The sequence below is a fragment of the Loxodonta africana genome, chromosome 4, assembly GCF_030014295.1.
Source record: "Loxodonta africana isolate mLoxAfr1 chromosome 4, mLoxAfr1.hap2, whole genome shotgun sequence".
NCBI classification, from domain to species: domain Eukaryota; kingdom Metazoa; phylum Chordata; class Mammalia; order Proboscidea; family Elephantidae; genus Loxodonta; species Loxodonta africana.
The window spans coordinates 91,252,295-91,273,256 of NC_087345.1; the positions used below are offsets into that span (position 1 = coordinate 91,252,295).

At 41.0% G+C, this 20,962-nt stretch overlaps 2 protein-coding genes across 5 annotated transcripts in view; both read right to left on the reverse strand.

The window, feature by feature from the left end:
- The window catches only part of ATF1 (activating transcription factor 1), a 74,689-nt gene extending 53,928 nt beyond the window's left edge, over nt 1–20,761 (reverse strand). The window contains exons 1-2 of one of the 4 annotated variants that reach the window (XM_064284239.1): nt 20,598–20,761; nt 17,072–17,170 (exon numbers count right to left, since the gene is read on the reverse strand). In XM_064284239.1, the coding sequence (XP_064140309.1) occupies nt 17,072–17,170; nt 20,598–20,636 (138 nt within the window). In that variant the 5' untranslated portion in view covers nt 20,637–20,761. The remainder of the gene's footprint in view (nt 1–17,071; nt 17,171–20,597) is intronic. The other 3 variants (XM_023556272.2, XM_023556261.2, XM_023556255.2) reach the window with 3 other exon arrangements.
- DIP2B (disco interacting protein 2 homolog B) overlaps nt 1–20,962 on the reverse strand; it is a 267,785-nt gene that overhangs the window by 12,125 nt on the left and 234,698 nt on the right. Inside the window, exon 39 of the transcript XR_010321855.1 lies at nt 17,072–17,170. The gene's annotated coding sequence lies outside the window, so the exon portion shown is untranslated. The remainder of the gene's footprint in view (nt 1–17,071; nt 17,171–20,962) is intronic.

Here is a 20,962-nt window from a genome sequence, read left to right on the forward strand (position 1 = left end):
TTTCCCCTAAATTTTTGTTGTTGCTAAGAATGTACACAGCAAAACATATACCAATGCAGCAGTTTCTACATGTACAATTTAGTGACATTGATTATGTTCTTCAAGAATTCCCACCCTCCTTTTCTGAGTTGTTCCTCCCCCATTAACACAAACCCACTGCCCCTAAGGTTCATAATCATTCGAGTTGCTGTTGTCAATTTGATCTCAAGAGACAGTTCTTCAAAGAGCATAATGCTCAAGGCAGATCTTTTTTTTTACTAGTTAAACTGAACTATTGTTTGGTTTTACAACACTTCAGGGGATACTTTTGGTTTAAGGTTTAAAGATTATCTCAGGGCAATAGTTTCAGGGCTCCATCCATCCTTCATGGCTCCAGAAATCTGGACTTCATGAGAATCTGAAATTCTGGTCTACATTTTTCCCCTTCTGATCAGGATTCTTCTATGGAATCTCTGATCAAAATGTTCAGTAACCATCCAGTTTTTCTTGTCAAAACTGGGGTCTTAACTATAAGGGAAGAAACTTGCTGGTCACGGTTCTCTGAACAGTGGTATAACACAATGTACTAAGTTTTCTTCGAAGACACAATCTTTGTCCTTGGTTAGTCCTACACCACAAAGTCCTCTTTTATCAACAGGGAATGCCAGCATTTGTATATGTATTTCTTTTGGAAACATTCACATATTTTGAGAACTTCTTGGGTTTCCAACATCCAGACATTTTTAGTGACCTTACTAACTCCATCTTAACACATTACGATACTATTTTGCTAATATTACACTTCAGTTGTAGGTTAAAAAATTCACTCCACATTTTGGGGTACATCCATGTCTTACCATAGATTGTCATGATGACTCCTCTTTTAAGTTTTCCCCCCTTCACTGGTTAACTTATTGTGAGCCCTTTTGGTCTATTAGTTCACCCATATTTTGGGCTGTAATTGAACAATTTTATGGGCCAAGTCCAGGGTATTATAACCGCAGGCAGAGTTATTATAAGATGATATATCTACATAATCCTAAAATGTCTATTATAGATAAAATTTTATTACAGTATGGAATTTGCTAAATCACATTTACTCTCCTATCCCACTGAATAAATTATAGATTTAAAAAAAACAGAACCAAACCCACTGTCGTCAAGTCGATTCTGACTCACAGCGACTCTGTGTGACAGGGTAGAACTGCCCCACAGGGTTTCCAAGGCCGTAAATCTTTACGGAAGCAGACTGCCACATCCTTCTCCCACAAAATGGCTGGTGGGTTCGAATCGCCAACCTTTCAGTTAGCAGCTGAGCTATAAACACATTTTCTCTTACCTTCCTAAGCTAAGAACCATTTCATGCTGACTTCAAAACAAATATATAGTTGATAAGAAAATCTGATCTGTTCCTAGCTCTTGATCTGCCTTCAAAAAAAAAAATGTTTTCAAACACTCATGGAATATTCACCAAAATAGGCCATATCGTGCATCATAAAACAAACTTTAGCAAATTTAAAAGGGCTATAATCAAACACAGTATATTTCATGACCACAAGAGAATTAAACTAGAAATCAGTAACAGAAAGAGAACAGACTAATCTTCAAACACATGGAAGTTAAAAACAGCATACTCCTATGATCCATGGGTCAAAGAGGGAAGTCTCAAAAGAAATTTAAAAATTCCACAGAACACAATGAAAATACAACATATCAAAGTTTGTGGTAACAGTCAAAACAGTGCTTAGAAGGAAATTTATAGACTAAATAGTTTCATTAGCAAAAAAGAAAGATCTCAAGTCAATAACCTAAATTTCTTCCTCAAGAAACTAGAAAAAGAGCAAAATAAACCCCAAGCAAGCAGAAGGGAGGGAATAATACACAGCAGAAATTAATGAAGTGGAAAGCAGGGAACAGTAGAGAAGAATCACTGAAACAAAAAGCTGGTTCTTCTGGAAAAAAAAAAATCATTAAAATCTACTGATTTTATTAATAGAGATTAATAAAATCAATCCATTAACAAAATGAACAGAGATAAAAAGAGAAAAGACATAAACACCAGTGTCACAACAGGTCCCGCAGCCATTATACAGACAGACAATAATACAAACAACTCTAATTAATAAATTCAACACCTTAAGAGAAACAAATTCCTCAAAAATCACAAACTACCAAAGTTTAGCCAAGATGAAATAGTTACCCTTAATAGTTCTATAACCATTTAACAAATTAACCTCTAATTTAGAAGCTCCCAAAAATGAAGTTTCTAGGCCCAGAACATTTCACTGCAGAATTCTACCAAACATTAAGGAGTATTAATGCCAATGTTATATAATACCTTAAAGAAAATAGAAGAGGAGGCAGTATTTCGACACTCCTTTTATAAGTCCTAAGGCATTACAACCCCCATGCGTCTGTCAGTTTGTCGTACTGTGGGAGCTTGCGTGTTGCTGTGACGCTGGAAGCTATGCCACTGGTATACAAATACCTGCAGGGTCACCCAGTGTGGATATGTAGCAAAACCTACTGGGATGATTTTATTGTTAAGTATCTTTACTGGGATATAGTTCACATACCATAAAACACCTTGTTGGTGGTGATTTCAAACGACAATGGGAGGAAAGGAATTGGAGAAAGTGAGTACAGACACCCTCTTCTAGGAGTCTGGCTGTCAAGAAGAGCAAAGAAATAGATAAAAAGCTGGAGGGGGAGGTGGGGTTAAGAAATATCCTTTAAGAAATAAGAGCTATGTTATGGATTGAACTGTGTCCCACAAAAATGTGTGTCTACTTGCTTAGGCCATGATTCCCAGTATTGTGTGACTGTCCACCATTTTGTCATCTGGTGTGATTTTCCTAGGTGTTGTAAATCCTACCTCTATGACGTCTCTGTCAGTATGTTGTACTGCAGGGGCTTCTGTGTTGCTGTGATACTGGAAGTTATGCCACTGGTATTCAAATAGCTCAGGGTCACCCATGGTGGACAGGTTTTAGCTGAGCTTCCAGACTAAGAGAGACTAGAAAGAAGGACCACAGCAGTCTACTTCTGAAAAGAATTAGCCAGTGAAGACCTTATGAATAACAGTGGAACACTGTCTGATACAGTGTAGAAAGATGAGCCTCTCAGGTTGGCAGGCACCGAAAATACAACCGGGGAAGAACTGCCTCCTCAAAGTAGAGTCGCTCTTAATGACATGGATGGAGTCAAGCTTTCGGGTCCTTCATTTGCTGATGTAGCATGACTCAAAATGAGAAGGAACAGCTGCAAAACTGGAATGTATGAAGTATGGATCTACAAAAGCTGGAAATTGTCAAAGATGAAATGGAAAGCATATAGATCAATATCCTAGGCATTAATGAGCTGAAACGGACTGGTATCAGTCATTCTGAATCAGATAATCATATGGTCTACTATGCCAGCAACAACAACTTGAAGAGGAATGGCATTGCATTCATCATCAAAAAGAACATTTCAAGATCTATCCTGAAGTACAATGCTGTCAGTGACAGGATAATATCCATATGCCTACAAAGACATCGACTCGACGGCACTAGGTTTGCTTTTTTGGTTTTTACAAGGACGTCCAGTTAAAACCACTATTATTCGAATTTTCTCACCAACCACTAAGGCCAAAGATGAAGAAATTGAAGATTTTTACCAACTTCTGGAGTCTGAAATTGATCGAACGTGCAATTGGGACGCACTGATAATGACTGGTGATTGGAATACAAAAGTTGGCAACAAAGAGTAGTTGGAAAATACGGCCTTGGTGATAGAAACAATGCCAGAGATGGAATGATGGAATTTTCCAAGACCAGTTGATTTCGTCATTGCAAATACCTTTTTTCACCAACGTAAGTGGCTACTATACAAGTGGACCTTGCCAGGTGGAATACACGTGAATCAAATCGACTACATCTGTGGAAAGAGATGATGGAAACGCTCAATATCGTCAGTCAGAACAAGGCCAAGGGCTGACTGCGGACCAGACCATCAATTATTCACTCATATGCAAGTTGAAGCTGAAAGTGAAGAAAATTAGAACAAGTCAAGGAGAGCCAAAGTTTGCTCTTGAGTATATCCCACCTGAGTTTAGAGACCATCTCAAGAATAAATTTGACGTGTTGAACACTAATGATCGAAGGCCAGATGAGTTGTGGAATGACATCAAGGACAACATATATGAAGAAAGCAAGAGGTCATTAAAAAGACAGGAGAGAAAGAAAAAACCTAAATGGATGTCAGAAGAGACTCTGAAACTTGCTCTTGAACGCCGAGTAACTAAAGCAAAAGGGAAAAATGATAAAAGAGCTGAACAGAAGATTTCAAAAGGTGGCTTCACAAGATAAAGTAGAATGTTACGATGATATATGCAAAGACCTGGAGATAGAAAACCAAACGGGAAGAACACGCTTAACATTTCTCAACCTGAAAGAACTGAAGAAAAAATTCAGCCTTGAGTTGTAATACTGAAGGATTCTATGGGGAAAATATTAAATGATGCAGGAAGCATCAAAAGATGGAAGAATACACAGAATCACTATACCAAAAAGAACTGGTCGATGTTCAATCATTTCGAGAGGTGGCATATGATCAGGAACCAATGGTACTGAAGGAAGAAGTCCAAACTGCACTGAAGACACTGGTGAAAAACAAGGCTCTGGGAATTGACGGAATATCAATTGAGATGTTTCAACAAACGGATGCAGTGCTGGAGGTACTCACTTGTTCATGCCAAGAAATTTGGAAGACAGCTTCCTGGCCAACTAACTGTAAAAGATCCATATTCATGCCTATTCCCAAAAAAGGCGATCCAACTGAACACAGAAATTATGGAACAGTATCATTAATATCACACGCAAGCAAAATTTTGCTGAAGATTATTCAAAAGCGGCTGCAACAGTGTATCAACAAGGAACTGCCAGAAATTCAAGTGGGATTCAGGAGAGCACACGGAACCAGGGATATCATTGATGTCAAACGCATAGTGGCTGAAAGCAGATAATACCAGAAAGATGTTTACCTGTGTTTTATTGACTATGCAAAGGCATTAGACTGTGTGGATCATAACAAATTATGGATAACATCAGAGAATGGGAATTCCAGAGCACTTAATTGTGCTCATGAGGAATCCATACATATACCAAGAGGCAGTCATTTGAACACAACAAGGGGATACTGCATGGTTTAAAGTCAGGAAAGGTGTGTGTCAGGGTTGTATCCTTTCACCATACCTATTCAATCTGTATGCTGAGCAAATAATACAAGAAGTTGGACTACATGAAGAAGAATAGGGCATCAAGATTGGAGGAAGACTCATTAACAACCTGTGTTATGCAGATGACACGACCTTGCTTGCTGAAAGTGAAGAGGACTTGAAACACTTACTGACGAAGATCAAAGACCACAGCCTTTAGTATGGATTACACCTCAACATAAAGAAAACAAAAATTCTCACAACTGGACCAATAAGCAACACCATGATAAATGGAGAAAAGACTGAGGTTGTCAAGGATTTCATTTTACTTGTATCTATAATCAACACCCATGGAAGCAGCAGTCAAGAAATCAAAGGATGCATAGCCCTGGGCAAATCAGCTGCAAAAGACCTCTTTAAAGTGCTGAAAAGCAAAGATGTCACCTTGAGGACTAAGGTGCACCTGACTCAAGCCATGGTATTTTCAATCGCCTCATGTGCATGTGAAAACTGGACAATGAATAAGGAAGACCAAAGAATTGCAGTGTTGGCAAGAATACTGAATATACCATGGACCGCCAAAAGAAGGAACAAAAGAAGTACAACCAGAATGCTCCTTAGAAGCAAGTATGGCGAGACTATGTATCACATACTTTGCATACATTATCAGGAGGGATCAGTCCCTGGAGAAGGACATCATGCTTGGTAAAGAAGAGGGTCAGCAAAAAAGAGGTAGACCCTCAATGAGATGGACTGACACAGCGGCTGCAACAATGGGCTCAAGCATAGTAACACTTGTAAGGATGGCGCAGGACCAGGCAGTGTTTTGCTCTGTTGTGCGTAGGTTCGCCATGAGTTGGAACCAACACGATGGCGCCTAACAGCAACAACAATAAGGCGTTACAAAAAAAGAAAACCACAGATCGATATCACTCACCAATTTAGATGCAAAAATCCTCAACAAAATGTTAGCAAATCAAATCTATCAATGTAGAGCAAAAATGAAACATAATTCTTTATTCCAAGTATGCAAGGCTGGTTCAACATTCAAAAATCAAATCAATATAACTCACCTATCAACAGATAGGACGAGTCCTGGTGGTACAGTGGTTAAGAGCTCAGCTGCTAACTGAAAGGCCAGCAGTTCAAATCCACCAGCCACTCCTTAGAAACCCTATGGGTAGTTCTACTCTGTCCTATAGGGTCGCTATGAGTCGGAACTGACTCAACGGCACTTAAAACCAACAACGCCAACAGACAGGAGCCCTGGTGGTGCAGTGGTTAAGAGCTACAGTGCACGAGGCTGCTAACCAAAAGGTCGACAGTTCAAATCCACCAGCCACTCCTTGGAAAACTTATGGGACAGTTCTACTCTGTGCTAAAGGGTCACTAGAGGTCCGAACCGAGTCGATGGCAATGTTTTTTTTTTAATCAACAGATGAAGAAAGAGGATCAAAAAAAAAAAAAAAAAAAAACCAAACCCACTGCCGTCGAGTCGATTCTGACTCATAGCGACTGTATAGGACAGAGTAGAACTGCCCGATAGAGTTTCAAAGGGGCGCCTGGCAGATTCGAACTGCTAACCTCTTGGTTAGCAGCCGTAGCACTTAACCACTATGCCAGAAGAAAGTGGATACAGAAGAAAAAAAATATGATACAGAAAAAACATTATAAAAATCTAACACCCATTCATAATAAAACTTGGAATAGACAGAAACTTCCTCAAATTTAAAAACAGCATCTATAAAAAAGCCTACAGTTAATATCCAACTTAAGAGTGAGAAGATGAAATACTTTCCCTGTATGGTTGGGAACAAAACAAGGATGTTGGCTCACAACACTCTTATTCTACACAGTTCTGCAAGTGTTAGGAAGCACAATAAGGCAAAAAGAAAGACAAGGCAAACAGATTGGAAAAAAAGAAATAAAAAGTCTCTATTTACAGAAGATTTGACTGTACATGTAGAAAATCCCAAGGACTCTATTCCTGCCCTAAAAAAATCGTCCTGAAAATAACTGAGCAGCAAGGTTGCAAGACACAAGATCAATACACAAAAATCAACTGCATTTCTGCATACTAATAATAAACAAGTCCCAAATCAACACAATACTATTTGCAATTACTCCCCCCAAAATTACATATTTAGGTATAAATCTTACAAAACATGTACAGGATCTGTATACTGGAAACTACAAAATGCTGCTGTGAAAGAAATCAAAGAAAACTTAAATAGTTGGAGAGACTTAACTGTATTCATGGATGGGAACATTAAACATAGTAAAGATGTCAATTCTCCCCATATTGATTTACAGGTTTAATGTAATTCCTATCAAAATCCCAGCAAGGTTTTTTTGTTGACATTTTACCCACTGTATCCAGTCAATTCAGACTCATAGCAACCCTACAGGACAGCAGAACTGCCCCATATGGTTTCTAAGGCTGAAATCTTTACAGAAGCAGACTGCCACATCTTTCTCATGCAGAGTGGCTGGTGGGTTTGAACCACCAACCTTTTGGTTAGCAGCCAAGTGCTTTAACCACTGTGCCACCAGGACTCATTTTTGTAGACACAGACAAGTTTATTCCGAAATTTATATGGAAAGGCCTTAAAAGAAATTTATATGTTTTGGTTAAAAGAACCAAAACAATTTTGAAAAAGAAGAATAAAATGGGAGGTATCACACGTCCCTATGTTAAGTTTAAGATACATGTAATTGAGACAGTGTGGTAATGACAGAGGAATAGACACACAGATCAATGGATCAGAACAGAGAACCTAGAAACAGACTCACAAATATGCCCAAATGATTTCTGACAAAAGTGCAAAAGGAATCCAGTGGAGGAGCGATAGCCATCTCAACAAATGGTGTTGAAGCAATTGTATATCCATAGGCAAAAAAAGGAACCTTGACCTTAAATGTAAAACTATAAAACTTTTAGGAGAAAATCTTCAGAATTGAGGACTAGGTGAAAGTTTTTAGACTTGATACCAAAAAGCATGATCCATAAAAGGAACAACTGGTAAATTAGAGCTCATCAAAATTAAAAACTTTTGCTCTGTGAAAGACCCTGTTAAGTGAATGAAAAATTCCTCTTCAATTCCCCCATGCCATCTATGTTGAAAACATCCAAATAAATTCACCTAAATTTCTAAATCATTCTACAGGAGGAACATTCCTTCACCAAAAAAAAAAAAAAAAAAAAAACACAAAACCTCAGAGCATCTAGGCAGTGACATTAGATAGAGAATCTCCGGTAGGAAAAGACAATCAAAAGCACAGATATGCACAAATATTCTCAGCCTATCATTGGACAAAGCTCGGATTAAGTTCTCATGGCAAAATTATGAATGGGATGATGACTGATCTGTTTTTGGAGCTAAGCCTATTTTTTAATTTCTCCAACTGTCTTCATTTATCCTAATCCTCTGCTAGAAGGCCACCAAGCAGTTGTGGACACTGTGATCCCTTTTCATTATTTCCCCAGCTGCTGGGAAGACAGCTGCCAGCAGTTATCTCTGTCAGGCTTCCTCACAATGGCCTACGCTGATGAGATACACACCACACCTGCCCCCTTGCTGGGGCAGCCAGAATCCAACGACTGGTTCATTCAGGGATACAAAGGCCTCCCTGGCCCTGACCCTAATTCTGAAGAATAATCTCAACTTCACAGCTCCCCATGGGGTCGGCTGAGACTTTCACTGAGACTGAGTCACAGTCCATCTTCTCCCTTTGCCCAATCTTGCTTCCTTCTCTTCCTTTCCCTTCCACAGATGGTGATCACAAGAGCACTTCCTAATAAACCTCCTACCTGCTACTCTCCATCTCACAGTCTGCTTCCTGGGAAATCCAAACTGCAAAAGAAGTCCAACTGCTAAGATACAATTCATGTCTCTACCCTCAACTAGTTATGTGACCTCTTAAATGGGGATTATAAAAGCCCAATAGGTTAATATGAGATTTGAAACCATTAAAACATGTAAAATGCTTAGAAATGCACCTGGCACACAGTAGACGATCAATAAATGTTAGTTTCTACTATCATCACTGGTTTTTGTTATTCTCACGCACACATGGTTAAAATACACAAATTTCTCTACAATGTGAGAATTACTGAAAGTTATGAGCTGAAAAAGACCCTAGAGATCATCAAGTCTAATACCCTTCATTTCCAGATGATGAACATCAAGTCCAAGTTAAATGACTTAGTAGTCTATAGCCCAGAGTCAGTAAGTAACAAAGCCAGGATTTAAACTAGGTCTTCTGACTACATTCATTGTTCTTTCCACTAAGCAAGGCTGCGTGGATCTTTGTAATTAAATGAAGTTCAGCAAGTACTGAGTACCCTTCTCTTTACCCTTTTGTCATAAAACTTAGCTCTCCCCCCTGAGGAACACTGCCTCCCCAGCTCTATCCTGCACCCCTCATATCATGAGTCAACAGACAGGCGGAGTGTTTCCTTTGTTCCCTGTTGCTGCTTCCAGACCACTGTTCTTTCAAAGCTCTCCCCCAAATCCCAAATTTGAGACTCGTAACAGCAGACTATCCTTGTTGCAGCCATTTTACGATATCTGAAGCATGTTCCCTCATTTCAGAGTTTAGCACCTAGATCACTCTATTCTTTCCACTACTACTCCTGATAAAATTTGTGGTGATTTCAATAGCTAACTTCCAATATCCTTCTATTGCCCGGGGTTCCTTTTTTTTTTTTTTTAACCCCCCCTACTTTTTTTTTTTTTAACTCCAAAGCTTTGTATTCTACCCTTCTCAAGCCTACCCTACAGAACTTCTCAACAGGCATTGGGGCAGGACAATTCTTCCATGTACAGGAGTACCCTGTTCAATACAAGACATTTAGCACCTCTGGTCCCTACCCCTTAAATGCCAGTGCCAACCTGCCTCCCACCCACATACATATATTTCCAGACTTCTCAGTGGGGAAGAGGGAATATACCACCCCAGCTGAGAGATCACTGACCTAAACCCTGTCATCACCAACAAATACATCCCATCCATAATCTCAAATTCAAGTATCTCTCTGAGTATCACCTACTATCCTTCTAGCTCACTTCCTCTAGTACTTGGACTCCAACAATTCTCTGACTATCTATTCTCCGTCCTCACTTCCTGGCACAGCTTAAATTTCGTGGTCTGGCATTATAATCACTGCATCGCATACACTCTCAATGTCCTTGTCTTTTCTTGCTTGACTATAGTCCTTTGACTAAATCACAACCCTGGTTGCTGACCTACTTCATGTCTGTAGTCTGCATGCAAGTACCTGAATGTGGCTGGAGAAAAACACACAACGAAACTTAATGGTCTCACTTTAAATTCACGATCAGTACCCAATAATGCTGTCCAGCAATCCCACTACATATCCCTAGTCCACTGACTTCTCCCACTCTCGTAGAAGACCAGTTCATACTCTCCTTCCTCTCTACATTCTCAAAAAGCATTTTACTTCACTGAAAAACAAAGAAGTTATTATAAGAGAATATCTATTTGTATCTCACCCACAATCTACCCAACTACCTTCTCTCTTATTATGGATGAGCTAGTCCCTGGGTGGCAAGAACGGTTAAGCACTCAACTACTAGCCGAAAGGTATGCAGGTTGAACTCACCCAGAGGTGCCTTGGAAGACAGGCCTGGCGATCTGTTTCTGAAAGGTCACAGCCTTGAAAACTCTATGGAACAGTTCTACTCTGCACACATGGGGTCGCCATGAGTCAGAAGCAAATTGCCAGCAACTAACAACCACCTGAGCTCATGTAAGGCTAACTTCTCCACTTGTAATCTTAATTCTCATCCCTTCCCTCCTCAAAGACATCATCCTAGTAACTGTCCTCTCTCTCGTATCGACAAATTTCCCCCACTACTGCACCATTCCCACTGGCATACAAGCAAACTGTTAATCCCTTACCCATCTTAAAAAAAATAATAAAACATTAATGACCCACATCCCTTCCAGCAACTTCATTTCTTAGCTCCCCTTTGCGGCAAAACTCCTCAAAGAAGCTGCTTATTCATTCTGTTATCAATGAGTTTGTATACTCATTTTCTCCTCTCTTCTCCCACGCCTTTTTTTTTTTTTAATAATTTTTATTATACTTTAAGTGAAAGTTTACAAATCAAGTCAGTCTCTCACACAAAAACTTATATACACCTTGCTACATACTTCAATTACCCTTTCCCTCCACTCTCTTTTCATGTCCATTTCACCAGCATCTAACCCCCTCCACCCTCTCATCTCCCCTCCAGGCAGGAGACGCCAACATAGTCTCAAGTGTCCGCCTGATCCAAGAAGCTCACTCCTCATCAGCATCCCTCTCCAACCCATTGCCCAGTCCAATCCATGTCTGAAGAGTTGGCTTTGGGAATGGTTCCTGTCCTGGGCCAGCAGAAGGCCTGGGGGCCATGACCACCAGGGTCCTTCTAGTCTCAGTCAGACCATTAAGTCTGGTCCTTTTATGAGAATTTGGGGTTTGCATCCCCCTGCTCTCCTGCTCCCTCAGGGGTTCTCTGTTCTGTTCCCTGTCATGGCAGTCACTTGTTGTAGCCGGGCACCATCTAGTTCTTCTGGTCTCAGGATGATGTAGTCTCTGGTTCATGTGGCCCTTTCTGTCTCTTGGGCTTGTAATTACCTTGTGTCCTTGGTGTTCTTCATTCTCCTTTGATCCAGGTGGGTTGAGACCAATTGATGCATCTTAGATGGCTGCTTGCTAGCGTTTAAGACCCCACGTGCCTCTCTTCAAAGTGGAACGCAGAATGTTTTCTTAATAGATTTTATTATGCCAATTGACTTACCCAATCCAAATTGACTTACATGCCCCCTGAAACCATGGTCCCCAAACCCCTGCCCCTGCTACACAGGCCTTCAAAGCATTCAGTTTATTCAGGAAGCTTCTTTGCTTTTGGTTTAGTCCAGTTGTTGCTGACCTCCCCTGTATTGTGTGCTGTCTTTCCCTTCACCTTTCCCTCCCTCCCCTCTCTCGTAACCATGAAAGAATGTTTTCTTCTCAGTTTAAACTATTTCTCAAGTTCTTATAATAGTGGTCTTATACAATATTTGTCCTTTTGCAACTAATTTCACTCAGCATAATGCCTTCCAGGTTCCTCCATGTTATGAAATGTTTCACAGGTTCCTCACTGTTCTTTATCGATGCGTAGTATTCCATTGCGTGAATGTACCATAATTTATTTATCCATTCATCTGTTCATGGGCACCTTGGTTGCTTCTATCTTTTTGCTATCGTAAACAGTGCTGCCATAAGCATGGGTATGCATATATCTGTTCGTGTAAAGGCTCTAATTTCCTTAGGATATATTCCAAGGAGTGGGACTGCTGGATTGTACGGTAGTTCTATTTCTAGCTTTTTAAGGAAGTGCCAAATCGATTTCCAAAGTGGTTGTACCATTTGACATTCCCACCAGCAGTGTAGAAGTGTTCCAGTCTCTCCACAGCCTCTCCAACATTATTTTGTGTTTTTTGGATTAATGCCAACCTTGTTGGAGTGACATGAAATCTCATTGTACTTTTGATCTGCATTTCTCTAATGGCTAATGATCGTGAACATTTCCTCATGTATCTGTTAGCTTCCTGAATGCCTTCTTTAGTGAAGGTCTGTTCATATTTTTTGTCCATTTTTTAATTGGGTTGTCTTTTTGTAGTTGAGTTTTTGCAGTATCATGTAGATTTTAGAGATCAGGCGCTGATCTGAAATGTCATAGCTAAAAACTTTTTCCCAGTCTGTAGGTAGTCTTTTTACTCTTTTGGTGAAGTCTTTGGATGAGCATAAATAGGTGTTTGATTTTTAGGAGCTCCCAGTTATCTAGTTTCTCTTCCGCATTCTTAATAATGTTTTGTATACTGTTTATGCCATGTATTAGGGCTCCTAACGTTGTCCCTATTTTTTCTTTCATGATGTTTACCATTTTAGATTTCATATTTAGGTCTTTGATCCATTTTGAGCTCGTTTTTGTGCACGGAGTGAGGTATGGGTCTTGTTTCATTTTTTTGCAGATGGATATCCAGTTATGCCTGCACTATTCACCGTCTTGTCCCCATTTAACTGTTCTGGGGCCTTTGTCAGATATCAACTGCTCATATGTGGATGGATTTATGTCTGGATTCTCAATTCTGTTCCATTGGTCTCCCACGCTCTCTTAAATCAAATTAAGACTTTCACTCCCGCTGAAATAGCTTTTGTCAAAGTTGTCAATGAACTCCATATTACCTGACGGTTAATTTCCACTGCTCATCCTACTTGATCTACCAGTTGACCATCACCACTCTTGATTTCCAAGATTCCAATCTCTCTTGGTTTTCCTCCTACCTCACTGATCACCCTTTCTCAGTCTTCTTTGCTAGTTCCTCATCTCTCCAAGCTCCAAATGTTATAAAGCCCCCGAGTTAAATCCACTGACGCTGTCTCTGGCTATACTCACCCCTCAGTAATCTCAACTCGTCCCATGGCTTTGATTAGACCTATGTGAAACCATTACACATTGTCACACAGCTCTTGGATGCTCTGTTCTGTTTTATTCTTCCAGTTCTTTTTCTTTTGGTTTTCAGTCTGGGTAATTTCTATTGACTATCTTCAAGTTCACGGATTTTTTCCTTGGTCAAGTCTACCAGTAAGCTCAAACCTACACTGCATCTATGTTACCATATTCTTTTATTTTCAGGATTTCTATACGACTCTTCCATATAGTTTCTATCCCTCTGCTAAAGTTTTCATTTGTTCATTCATGCTGTCTACCTTTTCCACTGGAGTCTTTAACAAACTACTCACTGTGATCTTTAATTCACTATCTGGTAATTCCAGCAGCTGAGTCATCCTGACTCTGGTTCTGTAATTTCGATTGTTGACAGTAGGCTGTTTTTTTTTTTTTGCTTTTTTGTACATATTTCATAATTTCCGCCTGACTGATGGATATCATGAGAAAGATATTAGATACTGGGGTAAGTAGTATTTATGTCCAGAAATGGGTACACATCTTCTTCTACTAGCCCATTTGTGTGTATGGGTTGGGAGATGTTCAACCAATCTAGTCAGAAGTTCAGCTGGGTTTTGGTTTTGCTGCTATGATCACCTTCAGTGCACCACCAGATTCAAACTGCTCTAGTGTTACCTTCTGCTTAAAATGAGGGCTGGTTTACACAGGGTTTTTCTCAACGTTCCTGCTCCACTCTCAGCTTTAGGCCCTCTCTATGTATCTGCCTCAAAGAGACTCTCTATATTCTTTCCCTTCCCCCAGGGGTAGACTACACTGTTGCTTGACTTGCTAGCCTGGTGGTAGGTGACAGCGAGGTTCTCTGTTGTCCTGGCCCAGTCTCAGTCTTAGGCAGGCCTTATAGCCCTGGGTCAAGGGTGGGCTTTCTCACTAATCCTGCCTTCTTCCAGTAGTAAAAAAAACTCTAATGGTCTGAGCCCAGGAGAGTTTCCTGCTCTTCTCCCAGGGTTAGTGTGTTTTCCTTTTCCCTTCCCCCAGCCACAATGTAAAACAGAGTTTATTACCTTTTCCCAGTGGCTTAAAGCCCTTTTTCCATAGGGGAAAGAGTCCAGGCAGTGCTTTGGTCCTTTCAAACTGCTACAGTTAGCTCAAGGCTTTAACTGATACTCATATCTCCCTCTTCTATCACCCATTCTAGATTTTCCTTACCCTCACTTCAGCTGATCTAGGTGGCGTACAAGGTAGGGTGACCCAAACTTTCATCCCTGAGAGATTTGAGTTGTTGCCTTGTTAGGCTATAGTTGCTTTTTTAGTGAAATGAAAGACACAGAAACAGTAAAAGGCACCACAGTGACTCCTCCTGAGTTCTAACCACACTCTTTGGTGTCCACATTATGTATCAGCAACTTCAGCTCCTTATTATAATCAGGGTCAATTATCCCTGACAGATTAGTAAGTTTCCTTTTGTCCTGCTGGTCCACTGGCATGAGGAACCCAAAGTTACCAAGAGGTAATAGAAACTTTCCTGTGTTCACTGGTGAAAATGCTCCCCCACTGGAAACCGGAACCTCTAGTCCAGCAGAGCCTAGGGTTGCAGGAACAAGAGCACAAATCCTGCAAGTGAGTCACTAAGAATGATGGTGAGAGGTCCTCAAGTGATATGACTTAGCAGATCCAGTGGTGCTACAGTTGTCTATGACAGATAAAGATGCAGTATATAGCCTCTGGCAAGCCCTAATAAGAGAGCTGAAGCACAATCCCATAGGTTCTTGGAACAAGTACACGTATCTGGTCTGCTCCTGGACCCCAGAAAAGAACGAGTGCCTGACTATGGTATATGGAGTGATTATACGACCAGAGCTAAGTGTATCCATCCCAGTTATGCTCAGGGGCTAGGTAAATAACTGTAAGATAGGTCCACAGTTTCACTGAGCCTACTGTAAAATTGTCTTGGGTCGATAACCATTTTTCAAATCTCCTACTCTAACTGGCGGACCTGGTAACCCTGGTGGCGTAGTGTTTAAGTGCCACGGCTGCTAACCAAAGGGTGAGCAGTTTGAATCCACCAGGCGCTCCTTGGAAACTCTATGGGGCAGTTCTACTCTGTCCTACAGGGTCGCTATGAGTCGGAATCAACTCGACAGCACTGGGTTTGGTTTTTTTTGTAACTGGGGGACCATGACGGTGTTTTAACTGATTTGAGAGCACTGTCAGTTCAATCCCTATGTCCAACTGTCCTCACAAGGTCTGGGTATTCCCCTTTCCCCAGTTTACATTTACTATAGTAAATGGCCATACGGTCCATTGGTCAAAGACTAGGGTTACTATACAGGCCTGTGGTAGCATTTCAGAGTCCTTCCTTAGGGAGACTTAGTCTGCCCTTCAAGTAATGAGCCCAAGAAATGCTTAAGATCTAGATAGTGGGTAAAGGATTGTGATTTTTCATTGTGGCAGCTAACATCAGCCTTCTGCTCACTAGCCCTGGTCAGCTGACCATCTCTCTTGTCCCTAAAAATACCATGGTCAATAGCTCTCACAGTCCTTACAGGTGAAGGCACCCTGGTTACCACTCCAGCCTTGCTGTCTTTTACATCTTTGCCTCTAACATTTAAGTGCCACCACTTGGCCTCTATTACTACCACCTCCACTAACACTAGGGAACCCAGTTCCAGGACAGAATCTTCTACTGTTCAACCCTGGTCTACAGAGAGCAGGTACCAATGAGCTTCCTAAAGCACCCTGTGCACCCTCTTGAAGGCATTCCTTATTGCCTAAGGGACTACACGAAAAGAATGGAAGAACAGAGATAGCCATGTGACTCTAAATTTTACATTTTAAAAGCTGTCCTGACTGAAATTTTTTAATGTTTTAAAATCTAATGTTAGTTCATGTTTATAAACCTTTTTAAACATATTTGCTGGGTAAAAACATATCATTAGTTCTGTAATATGCATGCCTGTCAATCTTGTTTAATTTTCTAAAGAGAACCTATTTTTCAGTTCAGCAAAAATATTTCCCATATACCCATGATAAATGTGTTGAAGATGGCTCAACCTGTGAAACTATTAGTCTATTTCGAATGAGCCCTGAGTCAAATAATTTTTCATTTTTCTGGTGTAGCAACAAAACCAGTCTAAAAATAAAAATCAAAATAAATCATGCACCTTATAAAATAAAATCTACTTCTCCAAGTTTTGAGGTTGATGTACATATTAAAGTAACACTAAATATACTCTGTATAAAAGAAAATAAAAGCAAGGATCTTGACAAGATATTTAAATCGAATCCACCTTCCTTTCTTACACGTTAACATTTTACAGTCTTTTTTGCTTAGTTCTCTTTTCAAACATTAGTAATTAAAAATCTTAAACAACAGATTAATCTGCAAAGAAAATATTCTTTACTGGCTCAGTATTTTGGCTGGCCCCTGCTTTACCTGTTGAGTAATATGAGAGATATGAGCTCCCTGAACTGTTGAACTGGGTTGAGGTGCTGTTTCTGAAGTGTTACTCTTGTGGGAATCTTCCATAATCAACTATAAGGGGAGGAAAAAAAAGCAGCAGTTAAAAGTTGCCTTCTAACTTCATTTTCAAGAAATCTTAAGATATTTCTTAACATGCATACTTTGTCGGAGGAATAAAACAAAAGTTTTCCATACTATGTGCTGAGCTCAATTTATTCTGCTTAATTATGTCCCCATGACTCTCTACTCTGGGTGTATAGAGACCTAATTAAAAGTTCTTTAAAAATGATAAATGAAAATGCTATAAAATACATACAGTATGCAAATATAGTTGTATATAAACTCCGTAACCTGGTTGCCTCCATGGAGGAGAACTGGTAGCTAGGGGGTATAGACTGAAGAGAGACTTTTCCTTGTATATTCTTTCAAATTTTTTAAATTTTGAACCATGTGAACAGACTTAAATTTAACAAATGGCACATATGTACACAAATTATTGTGATTAAATTTGCAAACATTATCCCACTCCAGAAGCATACTAGTCTTCCTGTCCATGGACAAAAGCACTCTTCCGTCTAAGGGACAGTTTCTTATTGTACATATACCCATTACCAAACCAAACCCGTTGCTGTCAAGTTGATGCCAACTCATAGCAACGCTATAGAACAGAGTAGAACTGCCCTGTAGGGTTTCCAAGGAGCAGCTGGTGGATTCATACTGTCGACTTTTTGGTTAGAAGTTGAGCTCTTAACCACTGTGCCACCACGGCTTCAATTGTACATATAGTTTTACGTACTTTATTAAGAGTTGAACAAAGCAAAATAAAACTATACCTAAGGAAGTTCTAAAGATCTAGACAATCAACTGCAGGATATATTGGCTGGGTAAGAACGAGAATAAAGGGACTATGAGGGACCACATATATCAAATGGGTAGAGCACTACTAACAAAAAGACTGGTAAAAAAAATTGGGTAGAATTTAAGGTTCTTACGGTTACATGCAAAGACATGAAAAAAGAGAGAGCAATTAGGTACCTGCCCCCTGGCATTGCTGACTTAATTTTTAAGTTCAAGCCTACGTGTTTTCTTTTATCCCTTTTCGACATAAAAAATTTCATTTTTAACACCTGTATTGAAGCTGTTGTTTTCAGTCGTTAAGAGAAGTTATAAAATCACCTCAAACATAAAGTGGTTTTCATTTTTTTCCTTTTTAAATATATCATTAGTCTTTCTTTGGATTAAAACAGTCCTGGCTTCAAGTCTTGCATTCACAATTTATTATAAGATCCATGGTGAATGATAATTTCTTTGAACTTCAATTCACGTATCTCTGAAATATCTGGGAGATATAAAAAAATATTTAATGCCTAGCATATAATGTTACTTTCTCTGCAAGTTTCCTTAAAAGAGCCCTGCCTGGGGCGGGGGTTTGAGGACCATGGTTTCAGGGGACATCCAAGTCAACTGGCATAATAAAATCTATTAAGAAAACATTCTGCATCCCGCTTTGGAGAGTGGCGTCTGCGGTCTTAAACGCAGCCATCTAAGATGCATCAATTGGTCTCAACCCACCTGGAACAAGGAAGAGTGAAGAACACCAAAGGCACAAAATAATTATGAGCCTAAGAGACAAAAAGGACCACATAAACCAGAGACTACATCAGCCCGAGACCAGAAGAGCTAGATGGTACCTGACCACAACAGATGACTGCCCTGACAGGGAACTCAACAGAGAAACCCTGAGGGAGCAGGAGAGCAGTGGGATGCAGACCCCAAATTCTCATAAAAAGACCAGACTCAACGGTCAGACTGGGACTGGAGGGACCCCGGAGGCCACAGACCCCGGACCTTCTGTTACCCCAGGGCAAGAACCATTCCCAAAGCCAGCTCTTCAGACAGGGATTGGACTGGAATAGGGGATGGAAAATGAGACTGGTGAAGAACAAGCTTCTTGGATCAAGTCGACACATGAGACTATGTTGGCATCTCCTGTCTGGAGAGGAGATGAGAAGGCAGAGGTGGCCAGAGGCTACCCAAATGTACACGAGGAGAGAGAGTGGGGGGAAGTACTGTGCTATCTCATCAGAGGGAGAGCAATTAGGAGAGTTAAAAAAAAAAAAAAAAAAAACTTTTTTTGTAGTTAGTTAGCAAGGTGTATGTAAATTTTTGCATGAGAGACTGACCTGGTTTGTAAACTTTCACTTACAGCACAATAAAAATTAAAAAGAAAAAGAGCCCTGCCTTTCCTTGCATTCACTCTTATGTCAGCAAGACCACAGCCTGTCTTATTTCTCAGCTCCACATATTCATTCCTATTGATGGTGCTTGTGAAGTTGTGCTTCACAGCACCCCTTGTGATCCTGCCCAGCTTGGGGTGGTCCTCGTTAAGTTTATAGCTGCTGCCTGGGCCTTACTTTATTTTTACAGAAAAGTCTTTAAACACGTTTTAATCTGTGTAGAGTAAGTTTTTAAGACTATTAATCTTAACTTCAATTTACAAACAATAGCTGAAAAGAAAAAGTGAGCAGATAAAGGTTATACTCTGACAACATCAGTAAAAAATAGAGCTGGAAATTCATTGTAAATAAGCAGGATGACTTGAGAAAAAGGAATTTTCAGAAAGGACTACCACCTACTGGTAGTTTAGTAGTACTGCACAGATACGCCAGAAACCTAACAGCAAAAGGTAACTACAAAAAATAAACAGCATAACACATTCATTCAGCTTTACAACTTCATTGACTCTAATCGAGACGGTGAGATAACAGTACATTACAAAGTCTATCGAAAAAACTGCATTTTAATACAGCTGCGTATTTTGTTGGCAACAAAGCTTACAGGGTAAAATGCATTTTGGGAACATAAAAAAATACTGAGTAAATTCTTAACACACGTGAGGCCAGTCTGACAGAGATGCTTGCCAAATCTATGTTGAAATAGCCTCAAAAGCGTAAGGGCTCTCAAAGACTATTCTTAGCCCAATGCTCTGCAAAAACTAACAAAACAACTAGACGTTATTGACCACCTACAATAATTTTAAAGCGATTAAGCTACACGCCCCCACGACATAGCTGGAGCCGTGAAATGGCATGCTGTTTTGTGATACAGGAGAAAACCAAGGAGAACGTTTCTTCGATTTGACCATTTGTCCAAAGGGAACAGACGACCTCGGCGTGCCAAGAGCTCCTATCCCACTCTCCTTCCTCACCCATCAGCTGCGCTTTTCCATTACTGTTGTATACATGTGTATACGTGATTATTTCACTGTTTGCCTCCCCACTAGACTGTAAGCTCCATGAGGATAATGGCTGTTCGCCCTCCTCGGCTGGCCCGGGCTGGGGTCTGAAACCCAGGGGGCTCCCAGCGCGCTCTGTGGACTCACTCGCGGAGTTAACCGGTGTCCGGGTCCGCTCGACGGCCAAGGTGCCGAGGCCAAAGCCACGCCGCCTCCCCTCCGCCTCCCGGCCCAGCCCCGAGACCTCCGCCGGAGAGCTCTTGCCTTCGACCGCCGAGGGGCGGCTCGTGAGACTAAAGCCATCCTGCAGCAACGGTTTTCGGTATTATTTTTATTTGGGGACGAGGACAGGAAGAGGAAAGGAGACGGCTGAAAATGGGTACAGCGGTGAGACGACGCGAGCGCCCGCTGCGCACGAACCGGAAGCGCGCGCAGCCGGGTAACCGCGGGCGGCCCAGCGGCAGCGGCCCCTCCCCCTTCTGCCGCGCGCCCGCCGCGCCCCTCCCCCACCGCGGCCTCCGGCGCGCGACCCCCGCCCCGGCGCGCACCCCGGCTCTGCCGCCCCGCTGGCGCCGCGTCCCCGCGCCCTCTCGCGTCCAGGCCACGGGAGCACGTCCCTCCCCGCCCCC